Below are 22,199 nucleotides of genomic sequence, written 5' to 3' on the forward strand. Positions count from 1 at the left end.
CACAGCCCATTTGCCAGATGTGGGGGTGCTGCTGGTGGCCCACGCAGCTCCGGTCCTCAGAAACCTGGGAATACTTACATCTTTAAGAGTTTTACCTGTTCTATCTTCCAGCAGGTTGTTTCTGTTATAATACTTAGATCTTTGATACATTTCAGTTTTAGTTTAGTGCATGGTGAAAGATTATAGGTGTTTAATTGTTCATATGTGGAAAGCCAGTTTTCTCAGCACCATTTATTAAAGAGGCTATTTCTTCCAGTGAATGTGTTTAGCCTCTTTGTCAATGATAGGGTACCTTAGTGTGTTTAGAGTTGTTTCTCCATCTTCTATTCTGATCCATTGATCCTTGAGGTGTGTTTTATTTTTGCCAGGACTGTGCTGTTTTTTTCACAGTAGTTTTGTAGTATAATTTTAAGTCCAGGATTGTGATGTCCCCTGCCTTGCCTTTGTTGCTCAGAACTGCTTTTTAAAATTTTAGGTCTCTTCTGATTCCAAATGAATTTTAGGATTTTTTCTCTTAATTCTGTGAGTTATGATACTGGTATTTTGGGCATGATCGCATTAAATATGTGTAACAATTTTGAGAATATGTCCATTTTCACTATTGGTTCTTCCTACCCAAGAACAAGGGATATCTTTCCATTTTCTGATATCTTCTTCATCTCCTTCTTTAGAGTACTGTAGTTTTCAATGTAAAAGTGTTAACTTCCTTCATTAGGTTGATTCCTAAGTATTTCATTTTGTTGGATGCTACTGTGAAAGGTGTGGTTTCCCTAATTTCTTTCTTGTTGAGTTTGTTATTTGTGTACAGGAATGCTGTTAATTTTAAGTGTTGACTTTGTATCCAGCTGCATAGTTGAATTTGGTTATTAAATCTAGACTTTTTGTTGGAGGTTTTGGAATATTCCATGTAGGGTACTATGTCATCAGTAAATAATGATAATTTAACTTCTTCCTTTGCTATATTTACTCCTTTCTATTTTTTTCTCTTACCTATTTGCTCCATCTAATGGTTCCAGAAGTATATTGAATAAGAGTAGTGATAGTAGACATTCTTGTCTTGTTCCTGATTTTAGAATGAAAAGTTTCAGTATTTTACTATTTACTATGATGTTGGCTGTTGGTTTGTTATAATTGCTTTTATCAGATTGCAATAAAGACTATGTATTAAAATTTTCTGTAGGGTTTTTATCATGAATGGGTGTTGCACTTTGTCAAATGCTTTTTTTGCATCTATTGATCTAATCGAGTGATTTTTGTCCTTGGCTCTGTTGTTGTGGTGTATTATATTTATTGATTTGCATATGTAGAACCATCTCTGTATCCCTGGGATGAATTCTATTTGGTCATAGTGTGTAAATTGACTTGTCATTAGAAAGTAATCTTCATCTCTACAAATATTCTGCTTTATAGTCTTTGATATTAATGTAGTCATTTTTGCCTCTTTTGATTAATGTTAGCATGGTATATACTTTTCTGCCCTTTAACTTTTAACTTTATTGTGTTTCTTTTTTTGTTATTGTTGTGTTTTGAGACCAGATTTTACCATGTTGCATACCCTCCTGAGTAGCTAGGACTACAAGCTTGTTTCTCTATTTAACATATACTCCTTATAGGCAGGTGATAGGTCTTGCTTTCATTTTTATTTTCATTAATTTCATAGCATTTTTTACTGAGATATACTTCATATTTCATAAAATTTACCATTTAAAAATATAAAATTTAATGTTCTAGTATATTCAATAATGAACAACCCTTATTAGCATCTAATTCCAGAACACTTCCATTATTACCAGATAGCCTAGATTGTCCCCTCCTGTTCTGTGGCAAGCACTAACTTACTTTTGTCTTGCATAATATGTGGCGTTGTATGTTTGGCTTCTTTCACACGATGTAATATTTTCAAGCTTTATCCCTGTTTAAGCAAGTGACTGTGCTTCATTCTTTTTTGTTTTTGTTTTTTGAGACAGGGTCTCACTGTATAGTTGAGACTGACCTGGAACTCACTAGCCCAGGCTGGTCTTGAACTCACAGCAATCCTCCTGCTTCAGCCTCCCCAGTGCTAGGATTATAGGCGTGTGCCACCACACCCAGCCTGCTTCATTCTTTTTTATGGCTAAATAAAGTTCTGTTGTATGGGTACATAGTTTTAAAAATGTTTTTTCAGCTGATGGGCTAATATTTATGTTATCTCCATCTTTTGGCTACTGAACGTATATCACTATAAATAATTGTGTTCAAATTTTTGTGTAAATTCTTGTTTTCAATTAAAATTGAGCTTAAATTTACATACCATAAAATTAACCATTTTAAATTGTTTAATCCAGTAACAATTGAGATTTATAGGGTTGTGTAACTAGCACAGTAATTCCAAACCATTTTTATCATCTCTCACAAAACCCATTGACATGAAGCAGTCACTCTCATTCCCTCTTTGTACCATCTATTTGCCGCCACTAATCTGCTTTCTGTGCCTGTCACTTTACCTGCTCTGGATATTTCATATACGTAAGTAGAATCATACAATATGTGATAATTCATGTCTGTCACCTTTAAGTTACCAGTGAAGTCCACCTATATGTTAGCACTAAATTCCTTTTTAAATGAGGGAATAAAAATCCATTGTGTGGATATACTATATTTTATTTATCCTTTCATTAGTTGATGGATATTAGGTTTACCAGTATGTTTGACTGTTGTTAGTAGTGTAGCTGTGAATTTCAAATACAGATATTTGTTTAAATACCTGTTTTCAGTTCGTTTGAGTATATATCAGGGAGTGGAATTGGTGGTTCATATGGTAATTCTTACTGAGGAACTGAAACTGTTCCCAGAGCAGCTGCACTATTTGCTTTACATTGCCACTGGAAGCATTTGAGGATTCTAATTTCTGTATCTCCTTACAAATACTTGTCATGCTTTCCATGCTAGGCAAGCACTCTACCACTAAACAACATACACACTATCCTCTGATAAGAGGTGAATTTTATCTAGAGTGCTGATATGGGCGAGAAGGTCAGAGCTCCAACTTTGAAGCCATGTGTTCCTCTCATACTGGGTTTCCATAACTGGGTAAGTGTCAGTGAAGACTTATGAGTGAGCATAATCAAGAAAGGTTTGTGTGTTTTAAAGTATACTTTAGGGCTGGGGATTTAGCTCAGTGGTTCCACCTCTTACCTTGCCAGCATAAGGACCCGAGTTCGATCCCTGGTACAAAAAAAAAGTATACTTTAAAAATTTTTCTAATAAACATATCAGGATATAAAAAATTCGGAAAATACATTTAAACAGAAAGTATGTTAAGATCTTTTTTTAAAAAATTTTTTTCCTCATTGAGTTTATTGGTACATTTTAGGTATACAGTACAGTTACATTCATTATTGGGATCTTGTACCTTTACATGACAGGTCTTAGTTCTCATTTTTTCCCCTTGTCCCTGCCCTCCCTTCACCCCTTCTCTCCTCCCCCTTTACAAACACTTCATTTCTATTTTTTCATTTTCTCATATATTTTTTTCATTTATTAGCTTTCCCCTACCCTTCCCACTTTCCCTACACCTTTACCACTTTCTTCCTATTTCACACTATCATTAGGATCTTATGTACTATTATAGTTTATTCACACTGTTTACACATGTGTGACTTATTTATTTCATTTCAGAGTATATCCTCAATATGTATCCATTTTCCTATGAATGAATCTAATTTTTCATTCTTTATGGCTGAGTAATATTCCATTTTATAGAAAAACCAGTTTATCTAGTTTCTTTATCCAGTTTCCAACTGATGGGCAAATGGGCTGTTTCCAAGTTTTAGCTATTTCAAACTGTGCCACTATAAACATAGGTGCGCATGTATCTCTGTGATATGATTCTTTTAATTCTTTTGGAAAGATACCCAGCAGAGGGATGGCTGGGTCAAATGGAACCTCTAGTCCCAGCTCTTTGAGGTGTCTCCATATTGATTTCTATAGAGGTTGCCCATTCTGCACTCCCACCAACAATGGAGATGGGTTCCTTTCTCCCCACAACCCCGCCAACATTTGTTATTGTTTGAAAGCCACTATGATAAAAACAGCATGGTACTGGCAAAGAAACACATCGGAGGATCAGTGGAATAGATTATAAGACACAAAAACAACTCCAGATGTACTCAGCTACATCATCTTTGACAAAGGAGCTTACCATCCCACTGGAGGAAAGATAGCCTCTTTAATAAATGGTGTTGGAAAACTGGATCTCAACCTGCCAAAGATTAAAACTAGACCCTTATCTTGCACCATGCACTAAATTAAAATCCAAGTGGATTAAAGTTCTAAATATTAAAACAGAAACACTAAACTTGCTGGAAGATAAGTTAGGCAGAACTCTGGAAGACATTGGCATAGGAAAAGATTTTATGAACAAATCCTCAGTAGAACGGGAACTAGCAGAAAGAATCAACAACTGAGATCTCATCTTGTTAAAAAGCTTGTGCACTGCAAAAGAAACCATCAACAGAACTAAGAGACAACCTACAGTGTGGGAAAAAATTTTTACCAACTGCTCCTCAGACAAAGGACTACTATCTAGAATATATAAAGAACTCAAAATAGCCCCCACAAATATAAAGACCCGATTAAAAAATGGGCATCTGAAATGAACTGACATTTCTCATATAAAGAAGTAAAAACAGCAAGTAAATATATGAAAAAATGTGCCACATCACTGGTCACTGGAGAGTTGCAGATGAAAACAACACTGAGATTCCACCTTACCCCACAAAGAATGGCTGCTATCAAGAAAGCAGAGATCTTAATTGGCTCAAACAAAAAAGGGAATGAGGGGATTAAAAGAAACTATTTTATTTCATAGAAGCCAAAGGCAGGGTTCTTTTGGGCCTCAGGAGAAAACTGGTTTGATTGCTCTAAGACTTCATTATCTCTCCTCAGTGGTATTATTTACAAATCTGTGTTCACTTTCTTTTCTTCTGCCTTAACCTAAGTTTTGTAATTTTTCCACAGCACTTGGGTTTATGAAGCTTGGCTCTGTTTGTTTTTGAGACAGGGACTCCTGTTCAGGCTGCACTTGAACTTACTTCGTAGTCCAGGATGGCCTCAAACTCAAAGCAATCTGCCGGCCTTCCAAGTGCTGGGACTACAGGCATGCACCCAGCAAGCTTGGATATTTTAGATTCATTTCTTGCGGGGTGGGTAGGGACTCAAGCTGCTTCCTTTTGATCTGCTTTCTTCCTGTAGCTATGAGGACAATGTCACAATTGACAGTTGTTGCTGTTCCGACTAACACAGTGCTGTAAAAGAGGCAGATCCCAGAAAAGAAGATGAGGTGATAGATACGCATTTACAAGATTTCCTAAATTTATACTCGGACTATAAACACAACCCATTACTGCCTCATTGTAGTGGCAGTTTTCTTAAATTCACTGCTTCATACCCTGTAATGTAGTTATCTACAAAAAATGTCCTGTCCCTGAAATTGAGCCATGCCCACTTTTTTTTGTATATTCTTCTATATTTAGCACTGTTTTTATGCTCAATAACTTTTGTTAAATGAGAATGACAGTTGAGAAATAAACAATTGTTTGATTTTTCTTTGTATTAAATCAGTTATTAAGAGTATTCTCACACCTTTTTCTTTCTACTCATAGTGGTATGCAATCTGCATTAGTGATGTTGGAGATTATGAAGGCATCAAGGTTAAAATTGCAAATGCCTACATTATCAAGGAGCATTTTGAGGTACTGATGAACTGTTCAAGTTTATGAATTTAAAAAGTCAATTATCGTCCTGTTCAATTTCCCAAATCACCTGAGACTTAATGGCCTGAAGCTGGGCATGGTAGCTGGGACCTGTAGTTCCAGTTCCTCAAGAACCTTAGACATGGGAATCCCTTGAACCTAGGGTTTCTGGATCAGTCTGGGTAAACATGGCCAGATTTTATCTCTTGGAAAACAGTCTAAAGCACTGGGTTACTTATTTTAGTTTTGCTGAGTCCTGTGGTGCTTCTGCCCTACTTGGTATACATAAGGTCATGTAGATGGCCACATCCATTACCCAGGCCCTCAGCTGTGCCTTAAATGTTCTAGAGTGCCTTTCTATCTAGAGTTCCTGCCCATTTGTCTTGTCATTGTGGTCTAAACGAAGCTTCTTTATTGCACCATAGCTAGCCTTCAAGAGTGAGAGTTCTGAGGGGAACGTTCCAGTGTATAAACTTTTATCAAACCTGTTTGCAGCACACTCTGTAACATTCTGATGATCTAATTAAGTGATAGCTGAGCCCAGTTTCTGTGGAAGGAAACTGGTCATAAAAGGTCCAGAATACCCACATGACCTAATGAAACATCTAACCCAACTGACATACCAGTAGAGTAGTGATAATTCTTTTTTTTTTTTTGGTACCAGGGATCAATCTTACGACCTTGTGCTTGCAAGGCAGACAGTGGCACCACTGAGCTAAATTCCTGGCCTGAGTAGTGATAATTCTAGTTAGGGTTATGTTTTTTTGTGTATTGTGTGCTTTAATATTCCCCTCTAAAATTAACTCACTTAGAGCAGATTCTTCTTTAGCTGCCAATAATTCTGTAGGAGTCTGTTATCTTTTCATAGCTAGTCAGTCCTAAAATAAATGAACATGAAAACCTGAGGATATGTATTTCTTTTAAAAATACGAAGGAGAAAAAGCAGCAGAAGCACACACAGGGACAGTACTGGAGGTGCTGTCCTGTGGCTTTGAGACTTTATGGTCATAGTGTCAGTTTCAGTTTATGCAGCTACAAGTGAAGAGCAACAGAGGACTGGGAGTCAGGGCCTTGACTTCTTATTCAGGCATCAGTAATATCGAAGACAGCTATTTTGTGTTTTACAATGTAATCAATGCACATCCCATATTTTCGGATCTTTGAATTCTGATTGCATTATGCAGTCAGTAGTACCTTACAGTATAATTGGCAGCAGTGTTTTTTTCTTTTTCAGTGGCACATAAAATAATGGTATGAAATACTGTTTTTGGTATCTTAGGTTCAGGAAAAAAATTTTCTTAGTAGTATAACTAGATTACCTAATTACTCTGTGACTCAGGACAAAGAAATATACATGGTGGGCAAATACTACCACTGAGCTACACTACCAGTCTGTTTGTTTTAAAAAACTTGGGCACAGCAAGAATATAGAATTCACTAAAGTCAGCAGAGGTCAAATCACCATTGAGCTGTGATTTGAATCTGGACAGTCTGCTTTCAGAACCCATGCTCTTAGCTGTTAAGAATGTTTGAAATTGTGCATCTCATATATTACCAAACTAAAAGTGAAAATGGGGGCTTACAGAAAAGCGTAAACTGAAAAACTTAACTTAAAAAAAAAAAAGCCTTCCTTTTCATTAGGATGAACATTAATTTGTGAGATTTCCTTAATGATTTTTAATAAAATAGTGAATAAGAGATGCAATTTTTCTTCTTTTTCTTCTTCTTTTTTTTTTTTTTTTTTTTTTTTTTTTTTTTTTTGGTACAGTAGATTGCACCCAGGGTCTTATACATGCTGGGCAAACACTCTTAACACTGAGCTACAACCCCTAGTCCTTTTATTATTTTGAGACAGGGTCAGGCTAAATTGCCCAGGCTGGCTGAAGAGTAACTTCTTTTAAATTATTCTAATTGACATAGTAAATAAATTAGGGGGATTTATCACCTTACTGTTAATATTGTACAAAGTTATTCTGTTATGTCCTAAGAATACTTATTATTTTTCTGTTAGTAAGTACAGGTAGCAAAATTAAGCAAAGTCTGCATATAGAAGAGATTTTTCAAAATTAAATACTTCTAGTTCTTTTAAGAAAGAATGCTTTTCGTTTAGTATTCATTTAGGATTTGCCAAAAAAAGGATTTAGTTTTTCTTTAGCTTAATAGATCCTCCTCTCAGTTTCTGAATTATAAAATAGTAACCTCAGTACAGGTCATTAGTAAAGAACCAGGAGGAAGAAAGTTGGTATTGACTATTACAGAAGAAATAACATGCAGGGTTGAGGTTGTTTAGAAAGTCTTGACTTCTTTACCAAACAGAGTAAAGTACATATTGTTGCTTGAAAATGAATATGATGATTTTCTCATTTCTTGATAGAAAGCAATTGAACTGAACCCTAAAGATGCCACTTCAATTCACCTTATGGGTATTTGGTAAGAAGATTTCTTTAAAATTTCAGTGCTATTTAGTATGATCTTACTTAATAGTATGTATAATGTAGTACATACGAAAGCAAGATGAAAAATACTTCAAAATACTCAAGGGAGTTCAGAATGTTAAATTCATTCATTAACTAGTGCTTGTATGTGTCTTGTTAGAAGATGCTAAATTTGTGATCATGTTAAACATCATTATTCAAGTCATTTAGAAACACACACACTTAAAAACTTAAAACTTGTAGGCCTTTATTTAAATTTCCTCTTTTGGGAAGTAATATCCTCATTCGCCAAAAACAACAAGGCTCAAGAGAATCTTTTTCACATTTGAAGTTTGTAAAATACTAAGTTAATCTGAGGAACAATATAATCTTTCTTGTCTTCTTTTTTGCTGCGCTAAGGCCTCACATGCTAGACAAGGGGCCTCACATGCTAGACAAGCCTTTTATGACTGAGCTATATCCCAACTCTTCTTTTGATTCTCAGTGTGATCTTGCACCCACTGATGGATCATTATTTTCCTGATATTAGTGCATACCAACATGTTACATATTTGTTGGCTTAAGAGTCTTGAGATAACAGCTTGGCCAATGCTTCCTTCGGGTATAGTCTGTTGACCTAAATATTTACTATCTAAAAGGGTACCAGTGTAAACAGTCCTGTATCAAGCTTCTAAAAGAGAAGTAAATTTTTCAGGATAAAGAGGATCTTTAATTACCAAGGATTAATGATAATTGAGGGACAATCACATAGTTAGCAAACATTAGATAAAGTTTCTGCCTCAAGGGATTCAGACTCTAGTCAAAAATCTCAAACTTTTCTCTTTCTTTTATCAGAAAGTTGTAAAGATTTTTGGATATAAATCATTTGCTTTACTCGTTTAGAAATGGACTCAAATTGTTAGTGATTATTATTCATGTATATCATATTTAGCTTTGTCATTTTTTTTGGATAAATTTTTTTAAACTTCTCTAAAGTTTTCCTTATGTAAAAAACAGAGAGTAGTGATCCTGTATCATTTAGTTGTTATAAGGAATAAAAGATAATCATTTAGTGATGGATGATATAGGATCTATCGCTACTTGTACTGTTGTTACTATTTATATTCAGCCGTGAAATACATAGATAATGGATCATGTCAGTCTCTAGGTAATTCAATGTGAATATTAAGTACTGGATAACATGCAAGTAAAATAAAATTGTTTAAAAATAGAAGACTCCTTTTATAATATCTATTGAGATGTTTAGCTTCCTTAAGTGAAAAAAAGATGGTAATGAATGTGTAATGCTATTTTATTTCTCTGTAGGTGCTATACTTTTGCTGAAATGCCTTGGTATCAAAGAAGAATTGCTAAAGTGCTATTTGCAACTCCTCCTAGTTCCACCTATGAGGAGGTAGTATGATGTCCTTTGTTAAATTAGTACTGATTTCTTAACTACAGCACATTCTACCACGTCCACACATACGGAGCTCTGATTCAGTGAGGGACTTGAGCAAGTTTGTAATGATCCAATTCAACTATCATATCACAAAGACTTAATACTTATTGTCCATGACTGGTGAGTGCTTTTTAATTTTTCCTTTAGGTGAGTGGCTGATGATTGTTATATTGTCAGCTAAAATAGCTAATGGCTAAAATCTTAACTTCATTTTCCATTTAACATCTATATCTTTAAAAGTCATAAAGTAGAACAAGAAATAACAGCAACTGTTACACAGGGCCTTGTACATACTAAATGAGCTTTACCCCTGAGTGACACTACCAGTCCCCTGGGTAAACATTTTGAGTTTACTTAATCACAGAATCACATAGTATAAGTAAATAGGCAGTTGAAAAAGTTTTCCCAATATTTCTATCATAACAAGGTGTTTGTTTTGTTTCCCTTTGGGAAAAAACAATTCTAATGTATAATGTGATATAAGGAATATTTAGAGGTATAACCAGGTATGGTGGTGCATGCCTGTAATCCCCACATTCAAGGAAACAGGCAGGTGGATCTCAAGTTCAAGGTCAGCCTGAATAACTTAGAAATTTAGGGAGATCCTCTTATAAATGATAAGTAAAAAAGGCTGGGGATGTAGTGCAAAGATTCAATTACTAGTACTAGAAAGAAAAAAAGAATATGTAATTAGAGTACATGTTCTAAATAGCAACAAAATTATTACAAGTAGCACACATATTCTATTGTATTTCTATTCTCTGATGATGTAAGTGTTACATTTGGTTGTGTTAATCTTATTGTTGAAAAATTGATTTTAAGATGATTTACTAATAGATCATTCAGAAAATACATTTAAGAAATACTGAATCAACTTTCTTTTTATATTGTTTGTGCTCTTTGTATTTGTGATAGGCCTTGGGCTACTTTCACAGAGCTGAACAAGGTAACTTTTTAATTTCATATATCTTAATATACTTAAAATTGTATAAATGCTGAGTATATAGGATTTTAAAAAATAAGTTATTTAGGGGCTGGGGATTTAGCTCAGTGGTGCCACCACCTGCCTCACAAGCTCAAGGTCCTGAATTTGATCCCAGGTACCCCTCCTACTCCCTCCAAAAAAGTTATTTAGTCTGTTACACATTTTAAACTAAATATTATAAAACAATTTTAAATTTTTTTAAAATAATGATCACCTGAGTAGACCACTACTGAAATTAGTTATGCAGTTCTGGAATAATCCTTAATTTAATGTAATTTAATCTTCTGAGAGCTGTTCATACAGGTTGATGCTCTGACAGTGACTTAGAGGCACCTCAGCGAAAACTCTTGTTTTAGATCGTTCTAGTTTTTGGTGTATTGTAGAATATTGTCTTGGTGTGATAAAGTGTTTTATGTTTTTCTTGTTTTTGAAAAAGCCCTGTAGAACTGTCATCACCCCATCCTACAAATTTGCCCATTTTAATAATTATAACACTAAGCAGGAAGATAAGGGATGTAAATATTTGTTACCAAATACACCATAAAACCACCTCAGATAATTACTCTAAAAATCTAATTTGTGTGTAGTTTAGAAGAACTAGTATTTATTAGAGATCTTACACATATGGACCTATTCAAATGCTTTTATAAATAATATTTTACTTTTTTAAAAAAATAGTTTGCTGAAGATTTATATTTGACTGTTTAGTCTCTAATTGATAAATTTGGTTTATTACTGCCTTTGATACCTTTTTATGATCACACTATATATCATTTATATGACTGTAGGAATGAAATTTTCTCAGAGGGATTTTAAAGTATAATTACAAAATACAAATTGGACCTTACAGACTTAAGGGTCGGATCCGAGAAGAATATGGCCCTGCTTCATGGAGTTAAAATAACCCCTGGTAACTTCAGTCACTGTCCTTCAATCATTGTCTCCAGGCACCCTTCCATTATGGCTCAGAGCTGGTTCAGAAGCTCCTCCTGTGCTTTTAATGCCCCAAACTATGAACATGCATTTATGTAGACAGCTACAGGCTCTGGGAAGATGGGGATTTTGATTTTGGCTCACCACAGTCATTTCCTCATTGCCTGGCAGAGTGGCAGGCAGTTCTTGGCAAATTGGCAAGATGACTTTGTAAACGGATCAGTCAGTATACTTAACCTAAGAAGTTCAGTGTATCATCACACAAAGATACATAAATTGGGGTTAAACAGTTCTGAGTTAGAAGGCAATGAAGTTAATCATACTTATATCCAGGAAAAAGTATGCTTTGTTTCTTTTTTTGAGGTAAGGAGGCTTGAACTGATTTACATGCCCAACCTTTTTAAAATTTTATTTTATAATTTTGAGCCCTGGCTGGGTTAGAACTTGTGATATTTTTGCCTCACTCTCCCAAAGAGCTGGGATTCCAGGCACGTGTCACCATGCCTTGCTTGTTTCTTTTTGGCGCTGGGGTTTGAACACAGGGCCTGCCTAGCACCTGGTAAATGGTTATACCACTGAGCCATACCTTCAGCCCCAGACAGTATGCTCTTCGTATAGAGGGTTCCAGGTTTTTTAGGTGGTAACTATGTGAAGAATTAGTGGTTATTGAAAACATACTTCCATGCTTTCATTCGTAGGTTTGAAATTTATTTTTTCTTTTTATGAATCCATACTTGTATGCATTTATGGAGAACAGTGTGATACTTCAGTACATGTATACAATATGTAATGATCAAATCTGGGTTATTACTATCTCCATCTCTTTAAACATTATTGTTTGTTTATGTTGAGCTCTGGACTCGCTTGTAGTTACTTACAAAATATATAGTAAGTTGGAATAAACTACAGTCATCCTCCTGTTCTATAGGTCTTTTTTCCTCCGAATCATTTTGGTACGCCCTATCCAATCTTCCTGTCACCTTTTCCCCTTCCTAGTCTCTGGTGACCATTGTTAGCTACTCACATCCACAGGCTTTTTGCTCATGTTTTTTCCTTTTGCCAAGAATGTTCACTTTATTCTGTTAAAATCTTGTTCATCCTAGTGAGGCATGGTGGTATGTGTCCGTATTCCCAGCTACTAGGGAGGGTGAGGGTTGAGTTAGGAGGATTCCAAATTTGAAACTAACCTGAGTAACACAGCCAAAACCTGTCAGGGCCTTCAACTTGTGGTGATCTTCCTGCTTCAGCCAATCAAATGCTGGGATCAAATGCTTGGTGTGCTCCACCAAGTCTGGCCCTGTCTCAAAATTTTTTTAAAAAGGCTGGGGATACAGCTCACTGTTAGAGCGTTTGTCTGTCATTCAAGACGGACAGGCTCAATCTGAACACTGGAAAAAAATTTTTCATTCATCCAAGTGAGTACTGATTATGATCTGACTTTTTTCTTGGCTTCTTGTAGCGCTTGGTTGTACTTCTGGTAAATCATTCATGTGTAACATTCACTTAGTTGTGTTCATATTTCTCCTTTTCTCTATAAATTCCAAAAAGAGCAAAAACTTTCATTCTTAATATCATTTAGCAAATACTGATCAAATTGATATACTGTCATGATTTCATTTACTCTCTCAGCTAATATACTGAGTATCTGGTATGTTCCAGCCACAGTTCTAAGGATTTGGGATATAGTAACAGGGATTTTGAAAGAAAATTGACGTTCTTAGGTAGCTTATATCCAATCAGAAGCCTTAGCTTCTCAATGGAGACACCTACTTTAAAAGATTATTGTGAAGATGAAAAATGTGTGAAAATAGTGCCTAACATGGAGAAGATTTTCAGTGCTGATTATTTTACAATATGAGATTAGAACAACTGAACAGAGTTTTAGTAAGCCTAATCACTTATTAACCATAGAATTTTATTAGAAGTTAGATAAATTTGTAAAATTGTAGGCAGTACTGTTTCTCTTGAACTAAATTTGTTTTTCCTTTTTATGTACAGTGGATCCAAACTTCTACAGCAAAAACTTGCTTCTTTTAGGAAAGACATATTTGAAGCTAAACAACAAAAAGCTTGCTGCTTTATGGCTAATGAAAGCCAGGGACTATCCAGCACACACAGAAGAAGATAAACAGGTAAAACATCTCCAATACAGTAAAGCAGACAGGTTTTCATTGAGGCACTATTAAGAAAGGTGAATTAAGAACTTTTAAAAGTATAATTGACTAAATGTAAGTATTGCTGGAAACACAGTTCATTTCAAATGTGGATGTATCTACATTTATTTCTACATAGGAAATGTTTAGTTATTGTCACCAAATAATTAAGTTGCTTGCTGCAATACAGAATTATTCCTGTTCAACAGATATAGCAGATCATGTAAGATTTCTAAAACATAAAAGTCAAGGCTTACATACTAAAGTTGAAGAGTTCTCTGAGTCTCATCCAAAAAGTTTTATTCTTACAATTTTATTCTATATTGGTTTTTGGAAACATCTAGAAACTGTAGTCCACTTTATAAATGTACATTTCACAAGTTAATCTCTAAGTCGCACTGTTTACTCATAAATAATGTTTTTCTGTTATAGATACAGACAGAAGCTGCTCAGTTGCTTACAGGTTTGTGACAAGAACTGGAGACTTTTCAGAAAAGAAAATAACCCAGCATCCTACCTTTTCATGGAATTACAAATATAATACATTAACCAGACTGTTCTGTGGCTTTTTTTTTTTTAGTTCTTTTAATGTTGTTACCATTAAACTAAATATATAAAATTCTTGGTTTCTTCACAAAGAAGAAGGTAAAAGAAGTAACTGCCATATTGACCTAAGGGTGGTACTTGTAAAAATTCCCATGACTCTAGCAGAAAGATTATTTTGCATTTGGATCACCAATGCAAAATGGAATGAAATTTCTAAGTACTGATTGCATCAGGATGAGAAGGTATCAAGAAACAAAAGCTTTGTGGAAGAGGAAACAAAGCTTGTGGGAGTGGATTTTCAAGTTGGATTTGATACAAAGTTGATATCTTGCAGAGAATATACAACAAAAGGTGATTACGGTGTGGATGGGTTCTTGGTTTTGTGGATGGGTTCTTGGTTTGAAGGATAGTAGTAAGTGATGTGTCGTGGAGCCAGCCTGCACGAAGAAAGAGCTCAGGTCGGGAGAGGGCTGGAAGTGGGATGGTTTCCATTTGAATGTGGTGCACTGAGTTTGTCACCAAACAGTCCAAATTGTTTTGTGTATTGAGATGAAAGAAACACAATTTAAGGATGCAATAGAAATTAAGATAATTTAAGTAGATCAGTGCTACTTGAGGCTGGCGTACAACCACTGCAAAATCTTAAGCTTATTAAAAAGGAGTCTCTTGAATGCCTCGTAGATAAATCTGACTGTGTAGGTCAGTTTTTCTTCCTTTATTCTGGAGTGCTTGGGATTGAACCCAGGGCCTTGTGCATGCTAGCCAAGCACTCTGCCACTGTGCTACCCTAGCCGTGTGGATGCATTTTTTCCCCAAAGGATTTAAGAATTATGTTACAATAAACTGTTTATATCCTCTATCATGTATATCTTCAAACAAAAAATGAAAGTAATGAGTTCTGTATACCCATCTCTGAGATTGAACAATTGTTGTATTTTATTTTGTGTATAACCATATTTAAACTTTTGAATTGCATATGTATTTCACCACGTGTCCTCTGTCCTGAGGGTGTCTTCCAAAAAAAACAAATATGAATCCATTATTACAACTGTAGCATTACTGATTAATAGATCAAGCCATATTCAAATTTCCTCAAATGTCCTAAAATATCCCACCCTTTTTTGAAGTAGGACCAATCAGATTGTGTTATTGTATTTGATTTGCTGCTTAGTTGTTTTTAATCTAGAAGAGTTCCTCCACTTTTTGCACAGCATCTTTTGGAGACCAGCCCAGTTTGTCATAGTGATTGTCCCTCATTCCAGACTGGGCTCTTACTTTTGAAATCCATTGTTCTACCATTTTCAGACAGTCTAGTTAATTTTTTGTATGTCACAGTTGTACCTGATTTTTACATTCATCACTGTGTTTCCCGGAAACCTCTTTTCATTGGGCTTCCGTATTTGTCATTTTTTAAATATGCATTCTTCTGTAGACTCTCTCAAATTCTCTTCATTTCTGAGATATTTCTGTCTTCACTTTTTTCAACAGCCATTTCACATCTTCATGTTTGACCAGTTCTGAGTTCTAGAATTTCTCATTTGAAGTTTTTACATGTCTGCAACTTACTCATTTATATTAGATATTAGAGAATTTTACTGTTTTTTTTCTTTTTTATTCTCCACACTGGGGGATTAAACACAGAGCCTCATACCTGCTAAATAAGCACTGTACCAGAGCTATATCCCTAGCGGCTTTCCTCATTTTCAGTTTTCTCTAGAATGACTTTGAACTTTGCTAGGAATGTAGTTTTTTTGTTTTTGTTACCAATAAATCAGGAAACTAGGGGTTTAGGTGGTTCAAGAATAATCTTGGGCTGAGGATGTAACTAAATGTTTAGTGTGAACTTTGCACGCACAGATCCCTGAGGTCAATCCCACTGCACTCACATATGCACACACACACAACATCTGGTAATTTATTTCTGTGAAACTTATCTCAGTAATAGAGCATTTTGTGCATGGGAGGTCTATTTTTCTGATACTTTAATGAACTTTATTTTTAACTAAATCAAATGAAATTGTCAAAAAGGGTGTTGTGCTAACATATTAACTGCAGAATACCTAACTAGTAACAGGCCTTAGATTTTTGCCACTTTTAAATGCTCTCACTTGTGTATGTAGTTCTGAGCAGTTTTATCACATGTAGATTTTTGTAACTGACACCAGTCTACAGGCCTGTTCCGTCACTGTGAAGATCCATAGCTCAGAGTTGCACCCGTATACTTCCTCTCCTTCTGCCATCCCTGCCTCTATCAGCCCTTGATCTTGTTCTCTTTGGAGAAATGGTATATATTTTTTTCACCCAGCATAATTCACTTTAGACTTGCCTAAGTTCTATCAACAGTTTCTTTTAGTGTTAGCAAGTATTTCATTATACAAATATATTAGTTTATTTAACCACTGAATGGCATTTAGTTGTCCACTTTTGGCTGTTAAAAATAAAGCTGCTGGATGTGGACACATGCCTTATAATCCCAGCTGAGGCAAGAGGATTGCCAGTTAAAAGTCTAGCCTAGGCAAGAAGCTAGCAAAAGCTTGTCTGAAATGTGAAGGGGGGGATGTATCTCAGTGGTGAGAGCACTCATCTAGCATGTTCCAGGGTCTGGACTCCATACCCACTATTGGGAGGGAGGCAGGCTGCTGTGAGCACATTCTATTGATTTTTATGTCAACATTATCTTTAGGATCCATGGATGTCTTTTTGGCTTGCCTGAGCCACAACTGGTAAAAGTAATTGCTTTGGACCCCACGTATAATATTAATATAATTATTAAGTAGTAAAACTTCCTTATCCTTAAACTTTTAAATAATTGGGGTATTGGGCCCCATATTTCATGCTTAGAAATGTGGTGCTGGGTCCTTTTATTTTTGGGTACCGGGGATCAAAGTCTGGACCTTGTGCTTGCAAGAGAAGTGGTGAAACTACTGATCTAAATCCCTGGCCCCCACTGGGTCCGTTTTTAGTGCCTGTCTCCCCACAACCCCAAGAGATGTTTGATCTCTAAGCTTTCCTTTTGACATGAGCATGAGACACTCTTGAGCATGGGCCCTTGGAGCCCATCACGTTTCTTCCGTCCTGTGCACTCTCCACCTAAGGATGTTCTTTTGTGCTGTCCAGAGCTCACTGCTGGTCTGAGAGGTTCATTTCCCCACACACTTGTATTAAGAATATAAAGAGCTCTTGTCTTCTAAACATATTACGGACATAGATGAATCATTAACGATGTGAAAAAAAATCTGGAAAGTGGCCGTAATCTTATATAAACCTGTAAACTGAGACAGGGTCTCTCTGTAGTTCATAGTTGGGCTCACTATGTAGTCTAGGCTGGCTTCAAACTCAATGATCCTACTGCCTCAGCTGCCTTTAATTCGAGTGCCGGGATTATAGGCATGTACCACCACCCCTGGCTCCTTTGTTGGCAGAATTTACCAACTTTTCCAGACTTATAAAATAAGCATTGCTAAAAACAAGCACAATCCCCTGGAGTTGTTAAGATTAAGGGACTACTAAAAAACATGTATTAGTACTTTTAAAGCACTCAACATCAGATTATTCTTTGTGACTGGAGAAATTCTGGAATTTAGGTGTGACTTTTGGACTTGAACCAAATACCCATCTGACTTCAAGCTTGGCTCCTAAATTTAACAGATTAAGAGAAGTGGGGAGTGTTGGAGAACTTTTATTTTCTCGTACATGTTTCAACAAAGATATTCTGCAATGTCCACCATGTTGTCCTAGGTTCAAACATTAGGACTCAGCAGGTCTACAGCAGGCTTTAGCTTGGCACTGGTGTACTCAGAAAGCAGTTGGCTAAGAACTGGCCAGAAGACAGCTTTGTAACAGCAGTCTCGTGTAGCACAGCATCCACACAACTCCGTCAACCATAGTCTCCCCAAGTGAAGTCCTCATAAGGAACAGTTAGTTCCAGGTTTTCACCCTCTCAGAAACCCAGTTACAGCTTCTTACTACGTATCTGGAGTTTTCCCCTTCCAGAGGCAACTTCTCAGTGAGCAGGGTCACTTTTAACAGGAGTGAAGCTGCCTGTTGATATAGTAATACATACTGTCCCATAGAGTTTTCAGGGTAGTATGACACAGGTTGGGTAACTGATGTCAGCAGTTAACATTTTTACTTTTAACTGTTTAACAAGTACAGAAAAACACCAAATAGGTTCTTTCTCTGGAGAACAGACAACTGATGTGAAGGATGAACATGTGACCCTTTTCCCACTGGTGCTGGTGGGGAGTGTCATCAAAGTGAACCTGTCTAGGCTTCCTCTTGTCTTCTGTTCATTCATGAGCTATGTCCAGGCACAGTGAGCCTTGTACTTCTAATTCCTTTCTGGCTGTTCAGGCTCAGATCAGTTATAAGGAGAAAGGAAAAAGTGGTGGTCACATTTCTCTACCATTCTGCTAGTGAGTAGATAATCTACAGTAGGGTATGAAATGCAACAGTCAGATGGAGTCTGCAAATTAAGTCTTCCTTGGTAAGACGGCTTGGTCTTGTGGGCTCTGTGAAGCCTGACCCAGTGCACAGCAAATTACTGGAGGGACCAGCACCCTGAAACCCTACCTGAAAGCCATCCCTGTCAGATCTGCTAACTTAATTCTCTCGTAGCTCCACTGAATAACTTCTGTCGTACCAAACTTCATATGCCAGTGGTACTGTGACTGTGCCTGTTACTGAACACGTTTAAGCAATCCTGAAACAATGGTCAGGCTCTACTGTATAACCTAACACACACAAAAAACAAGCCAGAATGTTTGTAGTTAGGATTTGGGAAAGGAGTCTGATCAGTTAAGTGTGTCACTGCCTTTATTTTATATTTACTATGGATTTTGAGTAAAAATTCGAAACAGTTCAATATGTAGAAAAATAAAATTTTGGCAAAACAACTAGTGTTTATGGAAGTTAGATTGTATACCAGTATTTCCCACATGCACTTAGCAGTGAAATATTTACAGGAAACATTCTAAGAAGTCAGTTCCATGGTTATAAAAAATTTTTAAGTTAATAAAATTTACAGTGCATATTTGAAAGCGTGATTAAAACTGGACATTAAAATTTTTGTATTAGGAAGCCCAGTTTCCTAAAGCAGAATATCATTCATATTAGATTTTGATTTGTTATATACATCTTTGTAGTTCAACAAATGCCCTTATAATGAAATACAAAGTATTGTTAGGATAAACATAAACTGATCCATGTAAAAGGAGGGTGGGTATGCTTATTTAGATACAGAATTTTCATGAATTTAAACAGAATGAAGACATTCAAACACTAATAGAAAAATCACTAGTCTTCTATTTGAGTGTTCAAATGCTTATGTAAACTTTTCAATCCATCTTGTTTTATTCACTCTTATTTGCTTTTTATAAAACCAAATCTTTGAACATGAACAAAAGTGGCAAATTTCTCATGAACTTTTATATGTTCCTAAGTACCAAAGTACATCAATTTATTATGAATAGAATTTAAAGAGTCACAGATCTTAAAAACAGAAGTAGCCAATTCTTTTTAATTTCACAAATAACTATCACCCCAAAGTAACATGTAAACAAACCTCTACACTGCTCAATGAATTCTTTCCAACCTCCATAACAAACTAAATTTTATTAGATCTAGTATGTGACTTCCATGTAAGTTAGTTTCACTCATTACTTTTACTGTATTACTGATATAGCAAAGAGGGACATTTTTCACTAATGGATTTAAAACAAAATGACAGGTTCAAGTACCTGTCTTCAGAAAGTCCAGCAGCATTTTTTTTAAATACACTCAAGATTTGGCCTAAGCCCTTAATACCTTCCTGAATAGCCATGCAACTAAACACCCTCTGGAGATGTTACATAAGGGAGAAGAACATGGAGCAATTTGCACATTTCCCTGGATCACAGAAACAAGGTAAAGCAAATTCAGATCTTTGTGAATGAACAGCTGTCATGTTTAATACACCTGGAGCTCTATAAAACTAGAGCCACTATCATATATGCTTATATAGATATATACTTATTTTTAATAAAGTCTCTTGCTTCAAAATTTAAGGATGATCTTTTTTCTGGTCGTCATTTCAAAGGAACAATAAATAAAGTAGAAAACGATGACTTTTGCATATTTCTGTGGAACGGAAAACATTTATGCTTTGAGAGGTTCAGACAATTCACTGTACAGAATGAACAGCTTATATACACTATCTGCGCAATTTCTCTTGGCTGGGGTATTTAAATGCAAGCGCTCCTCCAAGACAAAAAGCCACATTCATTCTTGTCCAAATCCCTCTGTCTCTTCTATTGCAAAGAGAAGTTTTTCCTTTAGTTGTTCATAACTCTTATATGGTGGTAGATCCAAGCGATTAAAACTGAATAAAAACAAAAACAAAATCAGATGTTTTCAATAAACTCTGAAAAGATTTCTAACACAGTATTCTCTAAAGTACATTGAATGAGGAGGAATGAGGTGACGGAAGGAAGCCAGGGCTCTTGAGTAGAGCTGTACAGCCTCTGCCAACTTACTTCATGTGCTCTGGGCCTAACATACATTTTTCTTCTTTTTTTTTAATGACCATACTTCAAGGCCTCTTTGAGGCCAGGAATATCCTCTTCTCCCTATGAAAGTCTTAGGTACTTAAGAATCAGCCAAGATGCCTCAACTTCGTCCAGGAAGTTCATCTTGAGTATCTTATGTAAACAGTAATTCTATTCATACATCTTTTTATTTCTATTTTAGCATTTACTTTGTAACTAACTGGTTTCTTCTATTAAATTCTAAAATCTATAAGAGGTATTAAACTCTAAAATTCTCAAAAGCTTATTAATCTACTCTTTTATTAACACTGATACATTCTACATATGGTAAATATTTAGTAGTGCTGAGCTGAAAAACACGTGTATTCACTTGAAAATTTAAAAAAATAGATTATATTTTGTTCTGTTTTATAAAAAGCAGAGATATACCAAAATCCACTTATTTTTTATTATTTATTATGTGAATATCAAAGTACTTTATGTTTTACCTCTGGCTTTGAGAGTGATGTTTGTAAAATATATAAAATAAAATTTGCTACTTTTACTTTCTTATCTGTAAATAGTATGCTATTGGCTTGCCAAATGTATATATAGCTGAGAAAAGTTTAAAGCTGCCGCCACCCTAAGTAAAACACCATAACTCTACCCTCTCATCCTGACAATTATCAAGGCTAATTTCATCCCAGATCACTTCATCACTGTTAGCTTAGGTACTTAAAAATCTAAGTTTTTCTGGATCATCTATTTTCACACATATGCCCCCCCCAACAGCGATAATGTATTTCCTTTGATGTAAAATAATTGCAACCTTTGTCTTCCTTCTCAGTTTTCGTCCATTGCTTTTTTTTTTTTTTTTTTTTTTTTTTTGGTACTGGGGATTGAGCTCGAGTCCTTGCGCTTGCAAGGCAGGCCACAGAACCGCTGAGCTAAATCCCTGGCCCTATTGTTATGAAATTGTGTTTCATGATTTGCAGTCTCCTAAAGTCTCAAAAACTTCTGCCAAAACTGAAATCCAGCTGGGTCTGAAATGTCATTTCCTCTACACCCAAGCAATAAAACTTTCCTGAGGCAGGCACACAATGACCAGTTATGCAGCTCCTCTGACTTTTTCTATCATCTGCTGATCTCTGTCATGCTCCTCCTCACTGGTGCACTGTCTTCTCTTTCACATGGATGACATCCAATGCCAGGGCCACCTAGATCCCCAGGATCATAACCTGAACTTTGCCAACACCAATAAAGAAAATTTCCAATTTAAAAATCTTACTCTCTGACCATCTGTCTTTCAGGTTAATTCAATGAATATGCCAGCCAATTAACTTATTTCTCTTTTACCATCCTATACAGCCCCCTCAGCTTTTTCCTGTCCTTACATATTTCTTCATTCACAGACCATCACTATAATTACTTTCAAGATCCTAGTCTATCATAATCACTACTTTGCAAATAGTTT

General features: G+C 35.7%; 2 protein-coding genes across 4 annotated transcripts in view; one reads left to right on the top strand and one right to left on the bottom strand.

The window, feature by feature from the left end:
- Nucleotides 1–17,563, top strand: part of Rmdn1 (regulator of microtubule dynamics 1) — a 34,683-nt gene extending 17,120 nt beyond the window's left edge. Inside the window, exons 5-10 of the mRNA XM_010606447.3 lie at nucleotides 5,643–5,732; nucleotides 8,107–8,162; nucleotides 9,473–9,560; nucleotides 10,521–10,551; nucleotides 13,522–13,655; nucleotides 14,109–17,563. Coding sequence (XP_010604749.1) covers nucleotides 5,643–5,732; nucleotides 8,107–8,162; nucleotides 9,473–9,560; nucleotides 10,521–10,551; nucleotides 13,522–13,655; nucleotides 14,109–14,147 — 438 coding nt within the window. The 3' untranslated portion in view covers nucleotides 14,148–17,563. The remainder of the gene's footprint in view (nucleotides 1–5,642; nucleotides 5,733–8,106; nucleotides 8,163–9,472; nucleotides 9,561–10,520; nucleotides 10,552–13,521; nucleotides 13,656–14,108) is intronic.
- Nucleotides 17,564–17,885: 322 nt separating this feature from the next.
- The window catches only part of Wwp1 (WW domain containing E3 ubiquitin protein ligase 1), a 95,420-nt gene continuing 91,106 nt past the window's right edge, over nucleotides 17,886–22,199 (bottom strand). For all 3 annotated transcript variants that reach the window (XM_010606445.3, XM_019204863.2, XM_010606446.3), the window contains one exon: nucleotides 17,886–20,580. In XM_010606445.3, the coding sequence (XP_010604747.1) occupies nucleotides 20,481–20,580 (100 nt within the window). In that variant the 3' untranslated portion in view covers nucleotides 17,886–20,480. The remainder of the gene's footprint in view (nucleotides 20,581–22,199) is intronic.

The sequence above is a fragment of the Fukomys damarensis genome, unplaced genomic scaffold, assembly GCF_012274545.1.
Source record: "Fukomys damarensis isolate Sample0158 unplaced genomic scaffold, DMR_v1.0_HiC HiC_scaffold_5, whole genome shotgun sequence".
Lineage (NCBI taxonomy): Eukaryota > Metazoa > Chordata > Mammalia > Rodentia > Bathyergidae > Fukomys > Fukomys damarensis.